General features: G+C 40.8%; 1 protein-coding gene across 2 annotated transcripts in view; it reads left to right on the top strand.

Annotated features, from left to right (window-relative positions):
- The window catches only part of SUGCT (succinyl-CoA:glutarate-CoA transferase), a 619,772-nt gene that overhangs the window by 13,347 nt on the left and 583,393 nt on the right, over window positions 1-23,032 (top strand). The window contains exons 2-5 of one of the 2 annotated variants that reach the window (XM_020964409.2): window positions 3,887-3,938; window positions 4,043-4,116; window positions 5,852-5,937; window positions 7,304-7,354. In XM_020964409.2, the coding sequence (XP_020820068.1) occupies window positions 3,887-3,938; window positions 4,043-4,116; window positions 5,852-5,937; window positions 7,304-7,354 (263 nt within the window). The remainder of the gene's footprint in view (window positions 1-3,886; window positions 3,939-4,042; window positions 4,117-5,851; window positions 5,938-7,303; window positions 7,355-23,032) is intronic. The other variant, XM_020964410.2, reaches the window with a different exon arrangement.

Here is a 23,032-nt window from a genome sequence, read left to right as displayed (position 1 = left end):
AGCTAATATGGAAATATGTTTTGCATGACTTCACATGTATAATCTATATCAAATTGCTTGCCTTCTCAATGAGAAGGGAAAGGAAGGAGAGAATTTGGAACTCAAAATTTTTTTTAAATGAATGTTAAAAATGTTTTTATATGTAATTAAGAAAAATAAAATAAATATTAAAAAATTTAATTGCCCTTCAAAAAAAAGTTATAGCATTACCAACCATAACTTAAAAGAAAAAAAGTCAACCCTTTGCATACCTCCTCAAATTTCTCCTGGCTCCTTTGTCCCTCTGACCCACCATCCTCCATTTCCAGCTAAGAACCTTTCCTCCTATTTCGCTGAAAAACTTGAGGCCATTTGCTGTGAGCTCCCTCTGTTCCCCTTCTCATCTTATCTCATTCAGATGTCGTCCCCCACTCTCTCCTCCCCCTGTCTCACATGATGAGGTCATCCTCCTTAACATTCAGATAGTCCAGGGGTAGTGTGATCTCGTTGATTTGGGTGTCCCCTTCGGTGATGTGGGTTCCAGCCCGCTGCCTGTCCATCCTGTGTGACTGTTGTCCATCCTTCCCAAACATTTGCCGCAAGAAGCTCCCTCAACAGGCTGGAGGCCTTCCTCAATTTTTCCCTCCTAAGAATCTGGTGTCTTGCTACAAAATAATAATAATAATAATAATAATAATAATAATAATAATAATAATAATAATAATAATGATAAATGCTGCTCTAAATGTTTTGGTGTCCCTGCATCCTTCCTTTCTGTTTTTCGACTTCCTACGGTGATTGCCCAATAGTGGTCATTAGGAGGGTCGTTTGTCTCAGTAGTTTTCCAGAATGGTTAGTGCCATTCCTTCCACAGCACCACCACATATGGATCCTTCTCTCCCTTTCCCATCATGCATTGCCAGGCCATACTGGCTCGTTTGTCCCACACTTCTTAGCTTAAACATGCTGCTGTGTGTTCTTGGGCAATGGATTTAGCTTCTCTTGAATTTCCCATGTTCTATTAGAAAAGGATAATTAATACTTTAGCGTTGTGAGATATAACCCATATGAAGTGCTTTATGAGGGCAATGTGGAGAAGTGGATCTCTAGAGAGCTGCCCTTGGAGCTGGGAGAACCTGGGTTCAAGTCCTACCTCTGACATATAGTGGCCATGTGAGCCTGGGCAGGTTGCTCAACCTTTCAGCGCTCTAGGCAGAGAAGGTGCCAGAAACTCAGATGAGCACCTTTTGTATCTATTAGGAGCCAGAAGACTTCTTGACAAATTTTAGTTATCAATTCTGTGTGTGTGTGTGTGTGTGTGTGTGTGTAGATGTACACAAAGCTTTGGGGAAATAACAAGGGAGTTAAACCTAAAGATTTGTCTTTGAAGAGCTTTCAGCCTTAGGAGGTAGATAAGACCAACACCAGTAGGTTAAGCCCATAAACAAATCATTATCAAAATGTTTACATATTATCCGTAATTCACCAGTCTCACGACTGGCCTACCTACATATGTAAATGCACAACTTTGCTGTGCCAAGGGGAGCTTACTTTGATTTTGCTGAGTAGAAAGGTCCAAGACTTTATTGGCATGGGAAGCCCCCTCCCACTGATGGGGATCCCATGGGAATTTTGAGGAGCCAGCCTCAGTCTTACCAGTGGTCAGCTCTGAACCTCCTTGTATTTTGTCTGCTGTTTGAATCTCAATCTCAGCCTGAATCTCTGACTCAACAACTTCTTTCCCTTTTTCTCTCAGCCCCTTCACGCTTTATAGACATCCTAGTAGCAAGGCGGCTTCTCTTTTTAGTTAGTGCTGACTTATCTCCCATTTGAGACCCTGCCTCCCCCAGGCAACATTGCCTTCCCCTGGCCTGGGAAATTGGTTTTTTCTGTGCCCCAAACAGACAAACCTCTTGGCAACTTGGCCTAGCACACAAGGCTTTTTCACTGATAGAGCACGCAAAGGATCACTGGAGTCATATGTAGGGATGAAATGACTAAATAGGTTTAAGCACTTTGTAAACCCTTCAATGTGCTACATCAAGGCCAGCTCTGATAATGAAAATAGTTATTACAGACTCACCAAGCCCCCTAGGAACACCAGGATGCCCTGTGTATAGCTGGCTAGCTAGTTGCATAGGCTCTCTTGATCTCTATTCAAAAGTTCTGCAATGTCATTGTAATGTGACCAGACTTTGAACGCCATCCCAGAAGCCCTGTTTCTCTGGAATGTGTGTGTTTGCTTCAGAAAGTCTCAGCAGGGGAGAGAAGCTGCCACTGCTCCCCTGCCCTCTCTTTGTTATTGGAGCGACTGCAAGTGACCTAAGTTAGTCTCTCTCTCTCTTTCTCTCTCTCTCTTTCTCTCTTCCTCTGTCTGTCTGTCTCTCCCTCTTTCTTACTGTCTCTGTCTCTCTCTTTTCTACCCAGGAAGAGAACGTATTTGACTCTAGGCTAAGCAGAAAACTGGGTGTACTGAGATAGCATTAATCTTTATGAGAACCATCCAAGATGCCATATTTGACATCAGTACTTTTTCTTATGTATGTACCAGACACTAAAATATATTCTACTCTGACCTGAAAGCCTTCTCTAGGCCAGGGGTGGGGAACCTTCGACTTCGAAGCCACATGTGGCCCTCTAGGTCCTCAAGTGTGGCCCCAAAAGGGCCTCGAGGACGAGGCTCTATGTTGTCTCAGAGTTAAAGCACTAAAAATAGATCTTTTCAAATAGATTAAAAAACAAAAAAAACCAAACCCATTATTCCTATAGACTGAATTGGATTGGAAAAGAAGTCAGACTGTTTTCTCCCAGGAAGGGCCCAGTTTGAGAGGCCGGCTGTCCTGGAAGCAGCCTTGGCTTTGCAGTTAGGAGGATATGGATTCAAATCCCAACATTTCTCCCTACTAGCTAGATGACCCTGAACAAGTCCCTTATCTTCTCTGAGCCTCACTTCTCTCATCAATAAAATGAGGGAGTTGTACAAGATGGTTCTTAGGTGCTTCTCCAGTTTTAAATCCAATGGGAGTTCCTTGCACAGGCTAACAAAAATTACACAACATTACTCCATAAAAGTACTGATTGTGAAATTAGTAAATATTTCTTTCAATACAAATACAGTTTTTCAAGTAAATGTTTATCATTACTTTACTTGTCCTATTTTCTTGCTCTCCAGCTAGGAGCCTGGTTAAAGGTCACTCTCTGGTTTTGCACAGCCAGCTTTGGGAAGGAAGGCTGACCTCAAAACACCAATGGCGGTGGCTGCTCTAGGGTCCCCGGGCAAAGCAGGCGGAGGAGGGGGAAGCTCCAAGAGTGGAATTCTGGGAATGTGGCGGGGCAGCTTCTTCTGAGCAGCTGGCTGTGGCAGGAAACGCCCAACCAGCCAACGTGCATTTATTAAATGCCTACTGTGTGTTAGGCACTGAGGATACAAGCCAGCAATGAAGCAGTCCCTTCTCTCAAGCAGTTCATATTCTGTTAGAGTAAAAGACCTAGTGTGTGACTGAGTAGCCTTCACGGCAGTAGTGAAAGATGGATTTGTTGTTCTTCGAGCCCTTGTTGGTTCATCAGGTCAACATCTTCGGTGCACTTGTATAGGCTAAAAACAATGACACAGAATTACTCCATAAAAATACTGACTATCGTTGTGTCCCCTAGCTCGTTCGTGTCTTGGCTCTTGGCTTCGGTTGGGTTTTGGAAGCTTGAGGTTTTAAATGCCAAATGGACACATTTTTCAGGGAGATAACAACAGCAACAATAGTTTTTGAGCCTTCGCCGTTATCTACAATACTATTACAAAGAAGTTCCCTGTCGCCCACCTCTGTCCTAATTTCCTGAGGGGGGAATTTGAAATGGATGTTATTTAGAAGGCCAAGAACACAAGTCTCATTTTGGTATGTTTTTTTTCTAGATGCTGACAATGTGAAGCCCCTGGATGGTGTGAAAATTCTCGATCTGACCAGGTTTGTCTTCGTGTGTGTAGCTTGGGGCGGCCAGTTGTGAGAAGTAGCAAGTGGACATTTTGCTGGAAGGCAGTTAATTGATTCATCCGTGTTAAACATTGCAGAGTGCTGGCTGGGCCTTTCGCCACTATGAACTTAGGAGACCTTGGAGCCGAGGTAATCAAGGTGGAACGACCAGGTAACGGTGCCTGTGCTTTTACCAATGAATGAATGCTGTCAGTAATGCATCAGCTGTTTGCGTGGCTTGTCCACACTTTTTGGTTAATGTTTTAGAAGTGGAAAGACAAAGGACCTGTTATGCTGCCCTTCTTCCCCTGACTTGGAGACTGGCCTTGACCCCCCCCCCCAGAAGTGCCAAGGGTCAAGGTTTGGGAGGAAGCTCGAAGTACCCAGCCCCAAACCAAATTCTGGGCAAGGGACCTGGGAATAGAGTGCAGAGCAGAAAGCAGATGTGCCAAGAGCTAGGTCTGAGCCTGGGACTCCAGCCTCAGATCAGAAACCAGGCCTTGGCAGCTAAGCCTAACTACTAGAAAGAGGAAGAGTCCTTAGCTAATCTGGGAAGATCCCTGTGTTCCTTGGGAGAAGCAGGGGAAATAGGGCAAGAAAGAAAGAAAGAAAGAGGAGAAGAGTAAGAGCATGGAAGAGGGCAGAGAGTGAATGAAGAGAAGAGGAGAAAAGAGGAGAGATGATAGAATAGATGAGAAGAGAGGAAGAGAGAGGAAAAGAGAGAAGGAAAAGAAGAGAGAAGAGGAAAGAAGAGAAAGGAAGAATGAAAGAATAAGCCAAGTAAGAGCGAGAAGCTAGAAGGAGCACACTGCTTTGGACCAGAAAAAAATGGATGAAGATTAACAACCCTTTCCAAAACTGAAACGTTTCTAATCTTGCTCTCCTTTTTCTTTTACTTTTCTAAACACACAGATTTTTCCTTTTCTTGTTTTGGATTCAGTAAACATTCATTAATGTGTACAATGTGCAAAATTTTGCGAAAATGATCCCTAAGAAAGTTTTCCTCAAAAACAATTCACCTACTCGGACATTAGAGGATTCGTTGTAGGAAGTGACCTTAGGAGAGTAAGGCCTGATGAAGTCAGTGCACAGTGAGTGGTGCAGAGGAAGGAGCCCTGGATTTGGGGTAAGAGTGCCTGGAAATGACTGGCTGTGAGATCTTCAGTGCGTCCCTTAGAAATTTCATCAGCTGTAAAATGGGCAACCTCTAAGGTCCCTTCCAGCTCAATACCAATGATCATATGGAAAAAATGCCTGGGAAGGCTCAGCTTGTGTGGTTCATGATTATTTTCATCTGTTAACAAAATCTCTCCCTCCCTTCCTTCCTTCCTTCCTTCCTTCCTTCCTTCCTTCCTTCCTTCCTTCCTTCCTTCCTTCCTTCCTCCCTCCCTCCCTTTCTCCTTCTCTTCATCCTTCCCTTTCTCCCTCCCTCCCTCCCTTCCTTCTTTCCTTTTTTTGGCTTTTCTTTGTATTCTCAGTCCATAGATGTGCTTGATCGATGCTTGTCGATTTGCTCATTGACTTGATTTTTATGTTTTCATGTTTGACTTCAGTGAAGAAGGGAAGCTCCTTGAGGGGAGAGATTGCTTTGATTTTGTCTTGGTTATGTCAGTGCCTAGCCTAGTTCCTGGAATACAGTAGGTGCTTAACTGATGCTTGTTGGATTTAGTGGAATCAAATCAGCAGGAGGAGGGCTCACATTGATTAAATCCCAGTCCCTTGAAGCATTGCAGTGAGAGAAGAAGCTGGAGCTGAGCCATTGGACTCAGCTGGTTCCATTTCTCTAACCCAATGCCTTTAAGGCCTCTGGGAAGCCTGGAGGGCAGGGCTTGTCGCAGGCTGGAAGGGCGTTCAGGTGTTTTCATGTGAAATGTCAGAGATCATGAGAAGACCTTTCTGATTTCTAGGAGCTGGTGATGATACTCGAAGTTGGGGGCCTCCTTTTGTGGGATCAGAGAGTACTTATTTCCTTAGTGTTAACCGAAATAAAAAGGTAAGCAAAGGGGATGCTTTATTTGGCCTTTTCCCTTTGTAAGAATGAATTTAAGATAATGAAATCTGCCAGCCTAGAATATTTTTATACAGAATCATAGAACCTCCGGATTGCAAGGGACTCTGAGAACATCCATTCCAACCCCTTTATTTTACAGATTTGGAAATGGAAGCACAGAGAAGTAAATGGACTTGCTCAAGATTATACAGCCTCAATCACTCTTTATACATAAATAGAACTGCGAAATGAATGTTAATTGTTTTTTGTTCTAGTTTAGGATTGTTGAGAGTTACTGTTCAGAAATAGGATCACACATCTAGAACTGGAAGGAAACTTAGTGGTCATCTAGCTTAACCCTCTTATTTTACAAACAGGAAACTGAGGCCCAGTGAATTGCCCAAGACTATGTAGGTGATAAGGAGTAAGAGGCTTAGTGCAAAGGGCACTGAACTTGGAGTCAGGACCTGGATTCAAATCCTGTCTCAGACACTTACCAGCGATTTGACCCTTTCTGGGCCTTAGTTTCCTCATCAGAAGAATGACTCAACTCTTCTAGGTTCCTTTCAGGCAGGTTTAAATCGGTTAGCTTGTGATCTGAAGTAGGAATGTCAGGATTTGAACCCAGGTCCTCTGACTCCCAGTTCAGCAGCACACTTTCCATGGCACCATCTCACTCATCAAGACATTTTTGAGTGCATGTTCTGTATTCGATCCTGCCATGGATTTCAGAGGCATGTCCGCAGCACTCTGGACCTGACTAGTCTTCCTTTCTAGAATGCAAGAGAATGCAAGAATGCTTACCTAGAACATTAATGTTGTTATCTTTTGGCTAGTAGTCAGGACTGCCATTTGTGGAATACCCAATACAATAACATAAAGAATACTATAATTTTATGAATATAAATAATAATATAAAATATAAAATAATAATGTAAACCTTACTCTAACTTGCTAATAAGCCAGCATGATATACAGACAATGTGGTGCCTTGGGTAGGGAACAGACTTCAGATCCAGAAAGCCCTGAGTTCAAGTGCTTCCTTATTCACTTCCTGGCTGTATTACCTTGGACAAGTCACTTAACCTCTCTTGTCCCAGTCAACTTTCAGAGTGTGGTAGATCTCATCACTGGTAAAGCGAGACAATGAAATCACTACACTAACGAAATCAAAGGTCTAGTGCAAAAGAAAATCTTGACACATTTTAATTGCCATGAATTTGGTAAAAAAAAAAAAAGGCTTTTAAGTTTTAGAGGAAGAATAGATCGCTTATCAGACAGGGAGCTGTAAACAGAATGCCCTGGCTCAGGGCATGGCTAAACGAATCTTCCCTGTTCCAATTAATGGATCATTTCATTTTCTCTTCAGAGCATCGCGGTCAACATCAAGGATCCGAAGGGGGTGCAGATCATCAAAAAGGTAGGGGGCACTCTGCAGGATGTGGAGATGGGGCAGCAGATTATAGACTGGCTTTTTTTCTAGCAGTTCATGATAGGGCAGCATTCTGTTTCTGGAAAAGGCTATGGAAGGATGTAACTCCCAAATACATTCAAAGGCGAGGTGAGTGTGGGGCTTTTAGATGAGATACCTTTCTGGTTTAAGTCATTCTCCCAATTCCAAGCTGACTTTGAAAATCTCCTTTGCTGGATGCAGGGGGAGAGAAATAACAACACAAAGTCCCTCCAGTAACAATGACCACCGCCACAAAACCACACAGGCTGAGAGAGTCCTGAGACCTCTGCATCTGCCTGGCTGGGGTAAGGAGAGATGCAGCCCTCTCCCTCCAGTCTTCCATTCCTGACTCCAAGAGAATTCAACTGGAGGAGATTAGAATAAGGATTAGACCTGTGACTTTGTTGATACAGGGAACTTCCAGACGAGGAAATGCCTTATGCAAAAGTGAGTTAGCCCCTGTGCCACAACTGAGAGTCTTGGTGAGTTTTTTAGGGCACAGAATGGATAAGGGAGTTACCCAGACTTACAGAACCAGGACACATCTGGAACTGGACTTGAACCCAGGTCTTCCTAGCTCCAAGACTAACTCTCAATCCACTATGCCACACCATTTCTTTAACTTTTGAAATGGATAATAAATAACTGGAGGTGACAAAGAATCTCAATTATTTCCATGTGTGCTTAAAGACCAGTCATCAGCATCAGCACCAGCATCCACTAATCAGCATCAGCAAAGCACCATCAGTATCAATATCAGCATCAGTGTCAATATCAACATCAGTGTCAGTATCAACATCAGTGTCAATATCAGCATCCTTGCTCTGCTGCTCACTTTAGCTTCTGAACTTCCAGGACCAGGCAAGAAAAGGGAATGCAAGCTTCCTTAATTTAATCTTTTTTTTTTTAATATAAATTTATTTATTTTTAGTTTTCAACATTCGCTTCCACAAGATTTTGAATTCCAAATTTTTACCCCACCCCAAGATGGTATCCATTCTGAATACCCCTTCCCCTAGTCTGCCCTCCCTTCTATCTCTCCCCGCTCCCATTCTCTTATCCCCTTCTCCTTCTATTTTCCTGTAGGGCAGGATAGGTTTCTGTACCTCATTTCCTGTATTTCTTATTTCCCAGTTGCTTGTGGAAACATTTTTTTTAAACATGTGTTTTTAAAACTTTGGGTTCCAAATTTTTCCCTTCCTCCCACCCCACACACACTCATTGAAAAGGCAAGCAAGTCAATACAGGCCATACATGTGCAGTTATGCAAAACACTTTGATAGTAGACATGTTGTGAAAAACTAACTCTGTTTCCCTTAATCCTATCCTGCCCCCCCATTTATTCTATTCTTTCTTTTGACCCTGTCCCTCCTCAGAAGTACTTCCTTCTGATTACCCCTTTCCCAATCTGCCCTTCTCTTTGTCATCCCCCTGCTCTCTTGTCCCCTTCCTCCCCTTTTCCTGTAGGGTAAGACAGATTTCCATACCCAATTGGTGTGTATGTTATTCCCTCCTTAAGCCAAATCCTATGAGAATAAGATTCCCTCATTTCCTCTCACCTTCCCTGTTTCCCCTCCACTGTAAGAACCTTTTCTTGTCTGTTTTGTGAGATAATGTACCCCATTCTACCTCTCCCTTTCTTCCTTCTCCTAGTATAATCCTCTCTCACCCCTTAATTTTATTCTCCAGATATCACCCCTTCATCTTCAACTCACCCTGTGCCCTCTATCTATCTATCTATCTATCTATCTATCTATCTATCTATCTATCTATATCATATATTTTCCCTCCCACTACCCTAATACTGACAAAGGTCTCATGAGTTATAAATATCATCTTTCCATGCAGGAATGTAAACAGTTCAGTCTTAATAAGTCTCTTATGATTTCTCTTTCCTGTTTACCTCTTCATGTTCCACTTGAGTCTTGTATTTGAAAGTCAAATTTTCTATTCAGCTCTGGTCTTTTCATCAAGAATGCTTGAAAGTCCTCTATTTCACTGAATGACCATTTTTTCCCCTGAAGGATTATACTCAGTTTTGCTGGGTAGGTGATTCTTGGTTGTAATCCTATCTCCTTTGCCCTCCGGAATATTATATTCCATGCCCTGGTCCTTAATGTAGAAGCTGCTAAATCTTGTGTTATCCTGATTGTGTTTCCACAGTACTTGAATTGTTTCTTCTGGCAGCTTGTAATATTTTCTCCTTGGGAACTCTGGAATTTGGCTACAATATTCCTAGGAGTTTTCCTTTGGGGATCTCTTTCAGGGGAGATTGTGGATTCTTTCAATTTCTATTTTGCCCTCTGGTTCTAATATATCAGGGCAGTTTTCCTTGATAATTTCTTGAAAGATGATGTCTAGGCTCTTTTTTTGATCATGGCTTTCAGATAGTCCAATAATTTTTAAATTCTCTCTCCTGGATCTATTTTCCAGGTCAATTGTTTTTCCAATGAGATATTTCACATTGCTTTCTAATTTTTCATTCTTTTGGATTTGTTCTACTGTCATGATTTCTCATAAAGTCACTATCTTCCAATTGCTCTATTCTAATTTTTAAGGAAGTATTTTCTTCAGTAATCTTTTGGACTTCCTTTTCCATTTGGCCAATTTTTCTTTTTAGGGCATTCTTCTCCTCATTGGCTTTTTGGACCTCTTTTGTCATTTGGGTTAGGCTATTTTTTAAAGTGTTATTTTCTTCAGTATCTTTTTGGGTCTCCTTTAGCAAGCTGTTAACTTGTTTTTCATGACTTTCTTGCATCACTCTCATTTCTCTTCCCCGTTTTTCCTCTGCTTCCCCTTACTTGCTTCTCAAAATCCCTTTTGAGCTCTTCCAAGGCCTGGAACAGATTCATATTTTTCTTGGAGGTTTTGGATGTAGGAGCTTTGACTTTGTTGTCTTCCTCTGGTTGTATATTTTGATCTTCTTTGTCACCAAAGTAAGATAATATAGTCTGACTCTTTTTGTGATGTTTGCTCATGATCCCAGCCAACTACTTGGTTAAGGTAAAAGTCTGCTTCCAGTGTGGAGAGTGTACTGTCCCAAGCTTCAGGGGTTTGTATAGCTGTTTTCAGAGATACTTCTAGGACCTGTAAACCCAGATCTAAGCATGGGCAAAGCAAGAGATTCCTGCCTCAGCACCAGCAAAGAGATCCCTGCAGCCCTCCTCTGATCAGCCCTCAGTCTGTGGGCCAGAAGCTCAGGACACAGCCACCACCCCGGTGCCCGCGTTCTGTGCTCTGGAACTGGCTCTGACCTAGCTCTTCTCTCACCACAAAAACAGACTCTTCCCACTGACCTTCTAAGTTGTCTTTGGCGTTTGTGGATTGAGGAGTCTGGAAATCGCCACAGCTGCCTGCTCCAGGTTCGCTGAGGCCTTTGCGCCCACACCGAACTGAGCTCCTCTCCCCTCCTGGCGTGATATGCCTTTCCAGTCAACCATCCAGGCTGTTTTGGGCTGGAAATTTGTTTCACTCTTGTCTTTTTGTGGGTTCTGCTGCTTCAGAATTTGTTTAGAGCCATTTTTAATGAGTATTTGGAGGGGTTTGGGGGAGAGCTCAAGCAAGTCACTGCTTTCACGCCACCATCTTGGCTCCGCCCCCCTTCCTTAATTTAATCTTCATGTTCATACTCTGAATCCAGTGACATAATTATTACACATGTTTGTCTAATGCTTTAAGGTTTGCAAAGCGTAACAGAATCTTTGATGCTTGTTCTGATGTGTCAATTCAGCCAATATATGAGCAGATGTAGAATCATGCTGCTTGGAATTTGCCGGATTCTATTTTATACTCAGATTCTAATTATTTCTATTGACATTGGTTTCCCTCTTAACACGGAACAGAGGAAGCTGTACTTAGTGAGCAGCTAGATGGTGCAGTGGATAGAGGGCTGGGCCTGGAGTCAGGAAGACCTGAGTTCAAATCCAGTCCTATATTTACCTGTGTCAGTTTCCTCAACTGTAAAATGGAGACAATAACAGCATAATACTAGATTATGATAGTTGTTGTAAAGACCAAATGAAATAATATTTGTAAAGCACTTAGTACAGAGCCCAGCACGTAGTAGGTGCTCTGTAAAACTATTGCTATCATTATCATTACTATTATTGTTATTATAGCATTTAAATAAGTTATTATGATAAATGAACCCACATCTTTCTATCATCTCCTCTTCTAAATCCTTTTTTTTCTAACCCTAAAACATTCCTGGAAGTAAGCTCTTTTGTTGTCCTCATCCTTTGGCTTTCCTTTTCATCTTCTTCTTATCTAGGGGTAATTCCTCCCAGGAAACTCTTCTTTCTATCTATTAGGTTTGGAGTTTTCACCTTTTCCAGTCATTTTCTTCATCATCACCTGTAGCACAGGGCCTGGCACATAATAGGTGCTTAATTAATACTTACTGATTGTAGTTGTTGCTGTGTGTATAGTAGCCACATCTCCTGCTCCTTTCCTTCTATTACAGAATAACCCCCAGCTCTCCCCCCTCCCCAAGTCCTTGTAATGTCAATCTCTAGGACATGATTTTGGTTTGGCGTGTGTGTGTGTGTGTGTGTGCGTGTGTGTGTGTGTGTGTGTGTGTGTGTGTGTAAGAGGGAAAGAGAGCTGAGGACAGAAGGGACGATCTCGTGCTAGAGTGTAGGGAGGGCTAGCCTCAGAGTCAAGATAACCTAGTTCCAAATCTGCCTCTTATACAGATTGGCTGTGTGACCCTGGGCAAGTCACTTGATCCTCTGGGGCCTACAGTTTCAGAATAGGTGCAAACTGTTGAGAGTTTCCTTACTGGAAACTCTCTACACAAAGGAAATCAAAGGTTCAGATAAAAAAAAAAAGGCCGGGAACCATATTCTAAAACTCTTGCTGTGAAGTCTCCATAGGACATGGAGACACCATGTACATTTATGTGCAAGCAAGTGTATACTTTGCTTTTAAAATTTTTTTCTCAAAGACTTAAGTTGTAATGAATTATGGGAGCCCCCCCCCCGAGATTCACAAGTGTTCTCTGTCAGATTGTGCCACTTTCAATGTAATTTCCATCTTTGTCCTTGTCTGCCTTTGTCAGATCCATCTAACTATCCTCCTGCATTTATTAAACACCAGATACTTTGCCAGGTACATAAAGGCAAAATTGTCATAGTGCCTGTCCTCAAGGAGCTGCCATTCGGTTGAATGAGACCATGTGTGTGTTTATTAGTCTACATGGAAGACGGCACAATAAATACAGCATAGATAAGGAAGGGGAGGGCACTGGCTCCAGAACGAAGGTGAATGTGAAGAGAGAAGATGTTATGGCATCGCTTGCATTTCCTCTTTACCTCCCTTTCTTTGAGACAGTGCCATCAGTGCTGTCAAATTACACCTTGGCCTCAGGTTGAACCTGAACTTGAACTTGCCTGGGAAGGCTGCTCAGGTCGCCTGCTCATCCATTAAACATCTCAGGGGCTGAATGAGGCTCCTTCTGTCTCCTCTGTTCTGCATTTGCTGGGGTGGATTCTCCCACACAACTGCCTTGGAAGCAGGACCCTAAGGGTTGTGACTTCTCATCAGTGTGGTGAGATTATTTTAGAGAAACAATTCCAAGACTTTGTGTGTAGCTGCGATCCACTGGAGTCCTGAACACAACAGAACGCAGGACTCCTCTGTCAAGAGGCTAACCAGGGGTGGGGAGCCGTTGGTCTTGAGGCCACATGTGGCCCTCTAGGTCCTCAAGTGCATCCCTTTGACTGAATCCAAACTTGACAGAACACATCCCTTTAATAAAAGGATGTGTTCTGTAAAACTTAGACTCAGTCAAAAGGCCACACCCAAGGACCTGGAAGGCCACATATGGCCTCGAGGCCGCAGGCTCCCTATCCCTGCACCCAAATGGGCTACATCTGAAACCAAGCCTTTGTTTATACAGTCGGTCTACTTAGCCTTGGCTTTCCGGATATTCCTTGACACTTTCCATCTTAACTTTTGGAGATTTCTCAGCCTGTTAATTCCTCCATCTTGAAGACATACATCTCTGCGGTTGAGTCAAAATACGCTAGAATAGATATTAAGATTTAAGAAAAAACACAACCCCAGCTATCTGGCAGTTCCCTTTATTCCTGAATAAAGTTCAACTGTAAGCATCACTCTCCATCTCCTTCCTCCTTTCCTGCTCTACCTTCTTCATCTTTTCAGGAAGGGTAGCTAGTGGACAGAACATGACCCAGAATAGGGTGATGTGGATTTTAATCCTGATTCCACTATTGATCTGTTGTATAATTTGAGTGAGTGGCATTTCTCCTTCTTCTACCTCAGCTTTTCTACCTATAAAATGGAGGTAAGAATCCTGTCCTCTGGCTTAATTCCTGGGGAAACACAGAATTTTAGGGATGGAAGGAAGGGACCTCAGTTGCCACTAATCCAACCAAGTCCTGAAAGGACTCCCAGCTGTTGTGTTCCCTGCACGTGGCCATTAGGGTCTGCCTGAAGGCCTCTGAGGAACCCCACCCTCCCACTTCAGAAGGCAGCCCCTTCTTCTCCTTTGAGACAGGATCTTTGGACTGCAAAGAGCTTAAATTTATGCTATGAAACTGGCTTCCCATTGCCCCTGGCTGAAGCTCTGGGGTCTGGCAGAAGTCCAGTCCCCCCTGTGAATAATAATAATGATGATGATGACAGTAGCTAACATTTACATAGGGCTTTAAGATTTGCAAAGTGCCTTAAAAAATGATCTCTTTTTGCCTTTACCACAGCCCTGGGAGGCAGGTGCTATTACTATCCCATTTTATAGATAAAATGTAAGCACTGCATATTACAGCGTTAGCTTCTTGAGGGAAGGACTCTTGTTTTTCCTTTGTATTCCCAATATTTATGACATAGTGCCTGGCACAGAGCAAGCACTGAATAAAGAACTGATCGATTGACTTGCATGCTATTCATCAGTGAAGCCACAGAGGCCACATGTAAAGAGAACTTTGCGCTCTGAGTTAGGACCTGGATTCTAATCCTGTCTCTGACACTTATACATTTTCCCCTTCCCATCCCCTGCACAAGTTAGTTAACCTTTTTGAGCTTCAGTTTTATCATCTGTCAAATGGGAATAATAATACCTATAGGATCTACTTGACAGGATTGTTGTAAGGTCCCCAAAATAACATTTTTACAGCACCTCCTATGTGCCAGGGACTGTGCTAGGTGCTGCGGCTATGAAGACAAAGAATGAAACAATTTCTTCTCTGAAGGAGCTTACCTTCTAATGGGGAGAAGTAACTTAAGGAGAGCATTTTGTAATACTACAAGAATAACAGTGACATTTATACAGGGTGTCCCAAAAGTCTCAGTGCAGTTTTAAACTTTAATAGGTATTGAAGCTTAAGCTATAAAAGCTTAAAACTGTATTAAGAGTTTTGGGACACCCCACTTTTTAAAAATTATTTATTTGTTTTTAGTTTTCATCATTCATGTCCATAAGATTTTGAATTTAAAATTTTCTTGTTGTTGTTGTTGTTTTTTGCTAGGCAGTGGGGTTAAGTGACTTGCCCAGGATTACACAGCTAGTAAGTGTCAAGTGTCTGAGGCCAGATTTGAACTCAGGTCTTCCTGATTCCAGAGCCAGTGCTCTATCCATTGCGCCACCTAGCTGTCCCAAGTTTTAAATTTTCTCCCCCTTTTTCTCCTCCCCCCTCCCCAAGACAGCACGCAATCTGATATAGGCTCTACTTACACATTCATATCAAGCATATTTCTCTTTAGTCCTGATGTAAAGAAGAATTAGAACCAATGGGAAGAACCATGAGAAAGGAGAAATAAAGCAAAGCAACAAAGGGAAAGGAGAGCAAATAGTCTGCTTCCATCTGCACTCAGCTTCCATAGTTCTTTCTCTGGATGTGGATAGCATTTTCCATCATGAGACCTCTGGAGATGCCTTAGATCCTTGCATTGCTGAGAAGAGCCAAGTCTATCAAAGTCAGTCATTGCACAATGTGGCTGTTACTGTGTACAATGTTCTCCTGGTTCTGCTCACTTCACTTAGCATCAGTTCATGTAAGTCTTTCCAGGCTTTTCTGAAGTCCACCTGCTTATCATTTCTTATGGAACAATAATATTCCATTACATTCATATACTACAACTTGTTCAGCCATTCCCCAATGGATGAGAATCCCCTCAATTTCCAATTCTTGGCCACCACAGAAAGAGCTGCTATAAATATTTTTGTACATGTGGGTCTTTTTACCATTTTTTATGATATCTTTGGGATACAGACTTAGAAGTGCTATTGCTGGGTCAAAAGGTATACACAATTTTATAGCCCTTTGGGCATAGTTCCAAATTGCTTTCCAGAAAGGCTGGATCAGTTCACAATTCCACCAACAATGCATTAGTGTTCCCACATCTTCTCCAACATTTCTTGTTTTCCTGTTTTGTCATGTTAGCCAGTCTGATCAGTGTGATGTGGTGCCTCAGAGCATTTTTTTTCCCTATGACTATAGATAGCTTTAATTTCTTCCTCTGAAAGCTGCCTATTTATATCATTTGACCATTTATCAATTGGGAAATGACTTGTATTCTTATAAATTCGACTCAGTTCTCTATATGTTTTAGAAATGAGGCCTTTATCAGAGACACTGGCTATAAAAAATTATTTCCCAGCTTTCTGGTTCCCTTCTAATCTTGGTTGCATTGGCTTTGTTTGTGCAAAAACTTTTCAATTTAATGTAATCAAAGTCATCCATTTTGCATTTCATAATGCTCTCTACCTCTTGTTTGGTCATAAATTCTTCCCTTCTCCATAGATCTGATAGGTAAACTATTCCTTGCTCTCCTAGTTTGCTTATAGTATCAGTCTTTATATCTAAATCATGTACCCATTTTGACTTTATCTTGGTATAGGGTGTAAGATGTTGACCTTTGCCTAGTTTCTGCCATACTATTTTCCAGTTTTCCAAGCAGTTTTTGTTAAATAATGAGTTTTTATCCCAGAAGGTGAGTTCTTTAGGTTTATCAACTAGTAGGTTACTATAGTCATTGACTATTGTGTCTTACATACCTAATCTATTCCACTGATCCACCACTCTGTCTCTTAGCCAGTACCAAGTAGTTTTGATGATTGCTACTTTATAATACAATTTAAGATCTGGTACAGCTAGGCCGCCGTCCTTTGCATTTCATTTCATTTGTTCCTTTGATATTCTGGACCTTTTGTTCTTCCAGATGAATTTTGTTATTGTTTTTTTCTAGCTCTATAAAATAATTTTTTTGGTAGTTTGATTTGTATGGCACTAAATAAGTAAATTAATCTACGTAGAATTGTCATTTTTGTTATATTAGCTCAGTCTACTCATGAACAGCTAATATTTTTCTAATTATTTAGTTATGATTTTATTTGTGTGAAAAGTGTTTTGTAATTGTGTTCATATAGTTCCTGGTTTTGTTTTGGCAGGTAGACTCTCAAATATTTCATAACATCTACAGTAACTTTAAATAGAATTTCTCTATCTCTTGCTGTTGGGCTTTACTAATAATATATAGAAATGCCAATGATTTTTGTGGGTTTATTTTATATCCTTCAACTTTGGTAAAGTTGTTTATTATTTCAAGTAGCTTTTTACTTGATTCTTTAGGATTCTCTAAGTATACCCCCATATCTTCTCCAAAGAGTGATAGCTTTGTTTCTTCTTTGTCTGTTTTAATTCCTTCAATTTTTTTTCTTCTTTTATTGCTACAGCTAACATTTCTAGTACAATATTGAATAACAGTAGGAATAATGGACATACATGTTTCACCTCCAATTTTATTGGAAATGCTTCTAGCTTATCTCCATTACGGTTTTAGATAGATGCTACCAATCATTTTAAGGAAGACTCCATTTATTCCAATACTCTCTAGTATATTTAATAGGAATGGATGTTATATTTTGTTAAATGCTTTTTCTGCATCTATTGAGATAGTCATATGATTTTTGTTAGTTTTATTGTTGATATGGTCAATTATGATGATAATTTTTCTAATATTGAACCCTCCTTGCATTCCTGGTATAAATCCTACCTGGTCATAGTGTATTATCCTTGAGATTAGTTGCTGTAATCTCTTTGCTAATATTTTATTTAAAATTTTTGCATCTATATTCATTAGGGAAATTGGTCTATAATTTTCTTTCTCTGTTTTGGCTCTTCCTGCATTAGGTATTAGCATCATATTTTTATCATAAAAAGAATTTGGTAGGACTTCTTCACCCATTTTCCCAAATAGTTTATATAGTATTGGAATTAATTGTTTTTTAAATGTTTGATAGAATTCACTTGTCAATCTATCTGGCCCTGGAGATTTTTTCTTAGGGAGTTCACTGATGGCTTGTTCAATTTCTTTTTCTGAAATGGGTTACATAAGTATTTTATTTCCTCTTCCCTTAATCTGGGCAATTTATCTTTTTGTAAATATTCATCCATTTCACTAAGTAGCTCCTAATTATTATTTTGATTTCCTCTTCGTTGGTGGTGAATTCGCCCTTTTCATTTTTGATGCTGATAATTTGGTTTTCTTTTTTCTTTTTTTTTAAAAATTAAATTGGTTTATCTATTTTATTGTTTTTTCATAAAACCAGCTCTTAGTGTTATTTATTAGTTCAATAGTTTTCTTAATTTCAATTTTATTAATCTCTCCTTTGGTTTTTCAGAATTTCTAATTTGATATTTAATTGGGAATTTTTAATTTGTTATTTTTGTAGTTGTTTTAGTTGGATGCCCAATTCATCGATCTCACCACTTTCACTGTATCCCATAAGTTTTGGTATGTTGTCTCATTATTGTCATTCTCTTGGATGAAGTTATTGATTGTTTCTATGATTTGTTGTTTGACTCATTCATTCTTTAGGATTAGATTATTTAGTTTCCAATTAATTTTCAGTCTGTCTTTCCATGGCCTTTTATTACATGTAATTTTTATTGTGTCATGATCTGAAAAAAGGTACATTTAATATTTCTGCCTTTCTGCATTGGATTATGAGGTTTTCATGCCCTAATACATGGTCAATTTTTGTGTAAGTGCCATGTACCACTGAGAAAAAGGTATATTCCTTTCTACCTCCATTCAGTTTTCTCCAGAGATCAACTATATCTAACTTTTAAAAAATTCTATTCATCTTCTTAACTTCTTTCTTCTTTATTTTGTGGTTATATTTTTCTAGTTCTGGAGGGGGATGTTGAAGTCCCCCACTAGTATAATTTTGTTATCTATTTCTTCCTTTAACTCCCTTAACTTCTCCTCTAAGAATCTGGATGCTATACCATTTGGTGCATATATGTTTAGTAATGATATTACTTCATTGTCTATGGTACCTTTTAGCAGGATGTAGTTTCCTTCCTTATCTCTTTTAATAAGATTTATTTTTGCTTTTGCTTTGTCTGAGATCAGGATCACTATCCTTGCTTTTTTTTTTTTTTTACTTCAGTTGAAGCATAATATATCCTACTCCAGCCTTTTACTTTTATTCTGTGTGTATCCCTCTGCTTCAAATGTGTTTTGTAGGATTGTGATTTTTAATCCACTCTGCTATCCTCTTCTGTTTTATGGGAGAGTTTATCCCATTCACATTTACAGTTATACTATCTGTGTCTTTCTCTCCATCTTATTCCCCATCCTGCTCCAGTTATGCTTTTCTCTGTCCTTTCTCCCTTTCCCTCCTCACTAGAGTTTTGCTTTCGACCACTACATCTCTCAGTGTGCCCTCCCTTCTATTAGCCCCCTCCTTTTTCTTCCCCTTTCCCCTTACTACTTTTTGCCTCCCTTTTATTCACTCCCTCCCTTTTCTTTTCCCTTTCCCCTCCTACTTCCTATAGGGTAAGTTAGATTTCTATACATACCTGATTGTGTTATTCCCTCTTTGAACCAAACCTGATGAGAGTGAGGTTCAAACAATGCTTATCTCCCTCCCTTCTTTCCTTCTACTATAATAGGTTTTTGTGCCTTTTCATGTAATGTAATTTACTCTTGTCTACTTCTTCCTCTCCTCTTCTCCTAGTAGAATCCTTTTCCACTACTTAGATTTTTTATCATCACATCAAAGTCAACTTATACCCATGCCCTCTGTCTATGTATACCCCCTTTAAATGTCATAATAACAATACAGTTTTTAAGAGTTACAAGTGTCATCTTCCCTTGTAGGGATGTAAACAATTTGCTCTTATTAATAACATGTTTTTTTCCTTTCCTGTTTACCTTTTTATGCCTCTCTTGAGTCTTGTATTTGAAGACAAAATCTTCTGTTGAGCTCTGGTCTTTTCTTCAGGAAGGTTTGGAAGTCCCCTATTTTGTTGAATGTCCATCTCCTCCTCTGAAAGATTATGCTCACTTTCACTGGGTAGTTGATTCTTGGTTGTAATCCAAGCTCCCTTGCCTTATGGAATATTTTATTCCACACCCTCTGATCTTTTAATGTAGAAGCTGCAAGGTCCTGTGTAATTCTGACTGTGGTTCCATGATATTTAAATTGTTTCTTTCTGGCTGCTTGCAGTATTTTCTCTTTGACCTGGCAATTTTGGAATTTGGCTGCAATATTCATTGGCATTTTCAACTTGGAATCTCTTTTAGGGGATGATCGGTGGATTCTTTTGATGACTATTTTACCCTCTGGTTCTAGTACCTCGGGGCAGTTTTCCTTTATGATTTCCTGAAAGATACTGTCCAGGCTCTTTTTTTTTTTAATCATGGTTTTCAGGTAAATCATTGATTTTTAAATTGTCTCTCTTGGATCTATTTTTCTGGTCAGTTGTTTTACCAGTGAAGTATTTTACATTTTCATCTATTTTTTCATTCTTTTGTTTCTGTTTGAATGATTCTTAATCTCTCATAGAGTCATTAGCTTCTACTTGCCCCATTATAATTTTATTTTTTTTGTGAGGCATTTGGGGTTAAATGACTTGCCCAGAGTCACACAGCTAATGAGTGTTATGTGTCTGAGGCCAGATTTGACCTCAGGTCCTCCTGATTCCAGGACCAATGCTCTATCTGCTGTGCCATCTAGCTGCCCCTCAATTATAATTTTTAACAGATTGTTTCCTTCTTTTAAATTTTATACTTCCTTTTCCATGTCCTATTTCACTTTTTAAGGAGTTCTTCTCTTCAGTGAGTTTTTGTGCCTCCTTTTCCATTTGGCCAATTTTACTTTTTAAGGAGTTCTTTTCTTTGGTGTACTTTTTTTTCCCCATTTGGCCAATTGTATTTTTTAAGGACTTGTTTTCTGCAGTTAATTTTTGTTTTTCCTTTTCCAAGCTATTGACTCTCTCTTGCATACCTCTCATTTCTTTTCCCAACTTTTCTGCTACCTCTCTTATTTGACTTTTAAAATCCTTCTTGAGCTCTTCCCAGGAGGCTTTTTGGGCTAAAGTCCAGTTCATATTCCCCTTTGAGGTTTCAGATATGGGTATATTGACAATGTTGTCCTCTTCTGAATGTGTGCCTTCATCTTCCTATCCCCATAATAAGAATCTGTGGTCATTGTCCGTTTCTGCTTTTTGCTTATGGTGTTTGCCTATTTCCTGACTTTAAAAAAAAAAAAAGTTGAGCTCTCCTGCTGGAGCACAGGGGCACTGACCCAAGCTTCTTTCTGGGAGCATAAGACCTGTGACCTGGTCACTGACTTTGTGTACTGGGGCCTCAGATGCAGACAGTTGGAGGCTGTAGGGTTCTGGCAGTTTACCTGGTGCTGGGCTGGTGTCAGCAACACTGGAGCTCTCAGGTGGGGTTGGGGAGTCTGGCTCCTGGGGGATGCCTGTTCACCAGGGCCTTGCACTCCTTTCTTTGGCTCCTGCTCATCTGGGCCTTGCACAGAGATGTTTCTCTGCTGGAGGCTGTCTGTCAGCCTGGAGCTTAATGGAATTGTGTTTAGGCACTGGGAGATTTGGCTGCTGGAGATGGCCATCGCACGTGGTGGTTTTCTGAGCTGGTGACTACTGGTTCCCCTGCCTGTACTGAGGTACTCGGGGGTCCTGTGCTTCCCTGCTCCACTACCCTGGGGCTCAGGGTCTTCCCCTGGTATGCTGAGATGGAGCTTGCTGCTGGCTTGGTGGGATGCCTCACATTCTGTACTGCTCCCCCTCCCACAAAGCAAGCGGGGCCTTTCCCATTGATCCCTCAAGCTTCCTGGGCTGCAAGACTGCCGCACCTCATCTTTCTGCTGACTCAGCTGTTCCAGAGTTTTCCATGGGGCAATATTTTCTGGGCTTTCAGAGGTCAATAAGGGAGGGTGACAGCAACTTACTTCTTACACCATCTTGGAAGTGGAACCTGGGACACCCCACTTTTCGTGCCTTTTCTCACTTGAATCTCACAGGAGGCCTGTGACATAGGTACCCAGGTATGAATAGTCTACTTTATAGAAAAAGAAACTGAGGCTCTGACTTGCCTGGGGTTGTACAACTAGAGAGTTGCATGTAAGCAAAGCCAGGGCTCTCTTGACTCCTAGGACAACCCTCTTTCTGTTACAGCATCTGGAGTCCCCAGGTAGATCTAAATGCCCTTCTTATTTCCTGAGCTGCTTGTTCAAAAGTCTTGAGATCATTCCTTATATGAGTAGTTGGGAGCTGCTTTCATTTCAAAACTGAGCCTACTTTGGTCATCCTGTAGGGGAGGGTAGTCTGATGCTGTCTCTGGCTCACTAGGCCACCAAAGAATGGACAGTGAGAGCTGAATGTCTTGATATGAAAAGCTGTTTTGAAAAACACCTGTTTGTGGGAGGAAAATAATCTAAAGGAAGTGGAGGCATTAAAAAAAGCAGAATAACATTTATTAAGGGCATATGTTCATGATGGGTATAGACCCTTAATATAGGTTACTCTGAATTTTTCATTAAAACATTTATTTATTTGTGGCATTATGAATAGGAAGCCAGTGTCAGGAAAGCCTAGATTCAAATCCGTTGTCTGACCCATACTGACTCTGGGCAAGTCAATTAACCTCTTAAGCAACGGCTTTAGACAATCATTAAAGACTGTAGGTTGCAAAGTGCCACCCTGCATTGCTAGAGAGGCTCTCTTTATCTGGGAATTCCTTATATTGATCAAATAGCAGAGCCATTAAAAATGTTCATGATACAATATGGGTGCTTAGAAATGTTGCAAAGAGGGGCAGCTAGATGGTGCAGTAGATAGAGCTCTGGCCTTGGAATCAGGAGAACCTGAATTCAAATCCAGCCTCAGACACATGACACTTACTAGCTGTGTGACCCTGGGCAAGTCACTTAACCCTAATTGCCTCACAAAAAAAAATGTTGCAAAGAGATGGACCTGGTGGAAGTCTACAGGGAGGACCCAAGGCAGGGCCAGACAGAGAGCCCATTAAGTGCATGACCTTTGGTTTTTCTAGAGAACAGCTTGTTTTCTTCTCCTTTCAATGTTTAACTAGATTAAGATTCAAATTTTTCTTTTTAGACTCCTGAAAAAAAAAACTCTTAAGGTAAAAAGTACAGTAGGCATTTTTCTTATTCAGCTATTAAACTGCAGTTTATTTAGTACCATGGGACATCTAGGGGGTGAAGTACACTGGCCTGAAGTTGGGAAGATCTAAGTTCAAATCTGACCTGAGACACTAGCTATCCCATCCTAAGTCACTTGATCCTGTTTGCCTCAGTTTCCTCATTTGTAAAATGAGCTGGAGAAGGAAATGACAAATCACTTCAATATC

The sequence above is a fragment of the Phascolarctos cinereus genome, unplaced genomic scaffold (assembly GCF_003287225.1).
Source record: "Phascolarctos cinereus isolate Bilbo 61053 unplaced genomic scaffold, phaCin_HiC Scaffold_4;HRSCAF=312, whole genome shotgun sequence".
In the NCBI taxonomy this organism is placed as follows: domain Eukaryota; kingdom Metazoa; phylum Chordata; class Mammalia; order Diprotodontia; family Phascolarctidae; genus Phascolarctos; species Phascolarctos cinereus.
The sequence above is the reverse complement of the archived record's forward strand: the minus strand, read 5'-3'. Positions and strand labels throughout refer to the sequence as shown.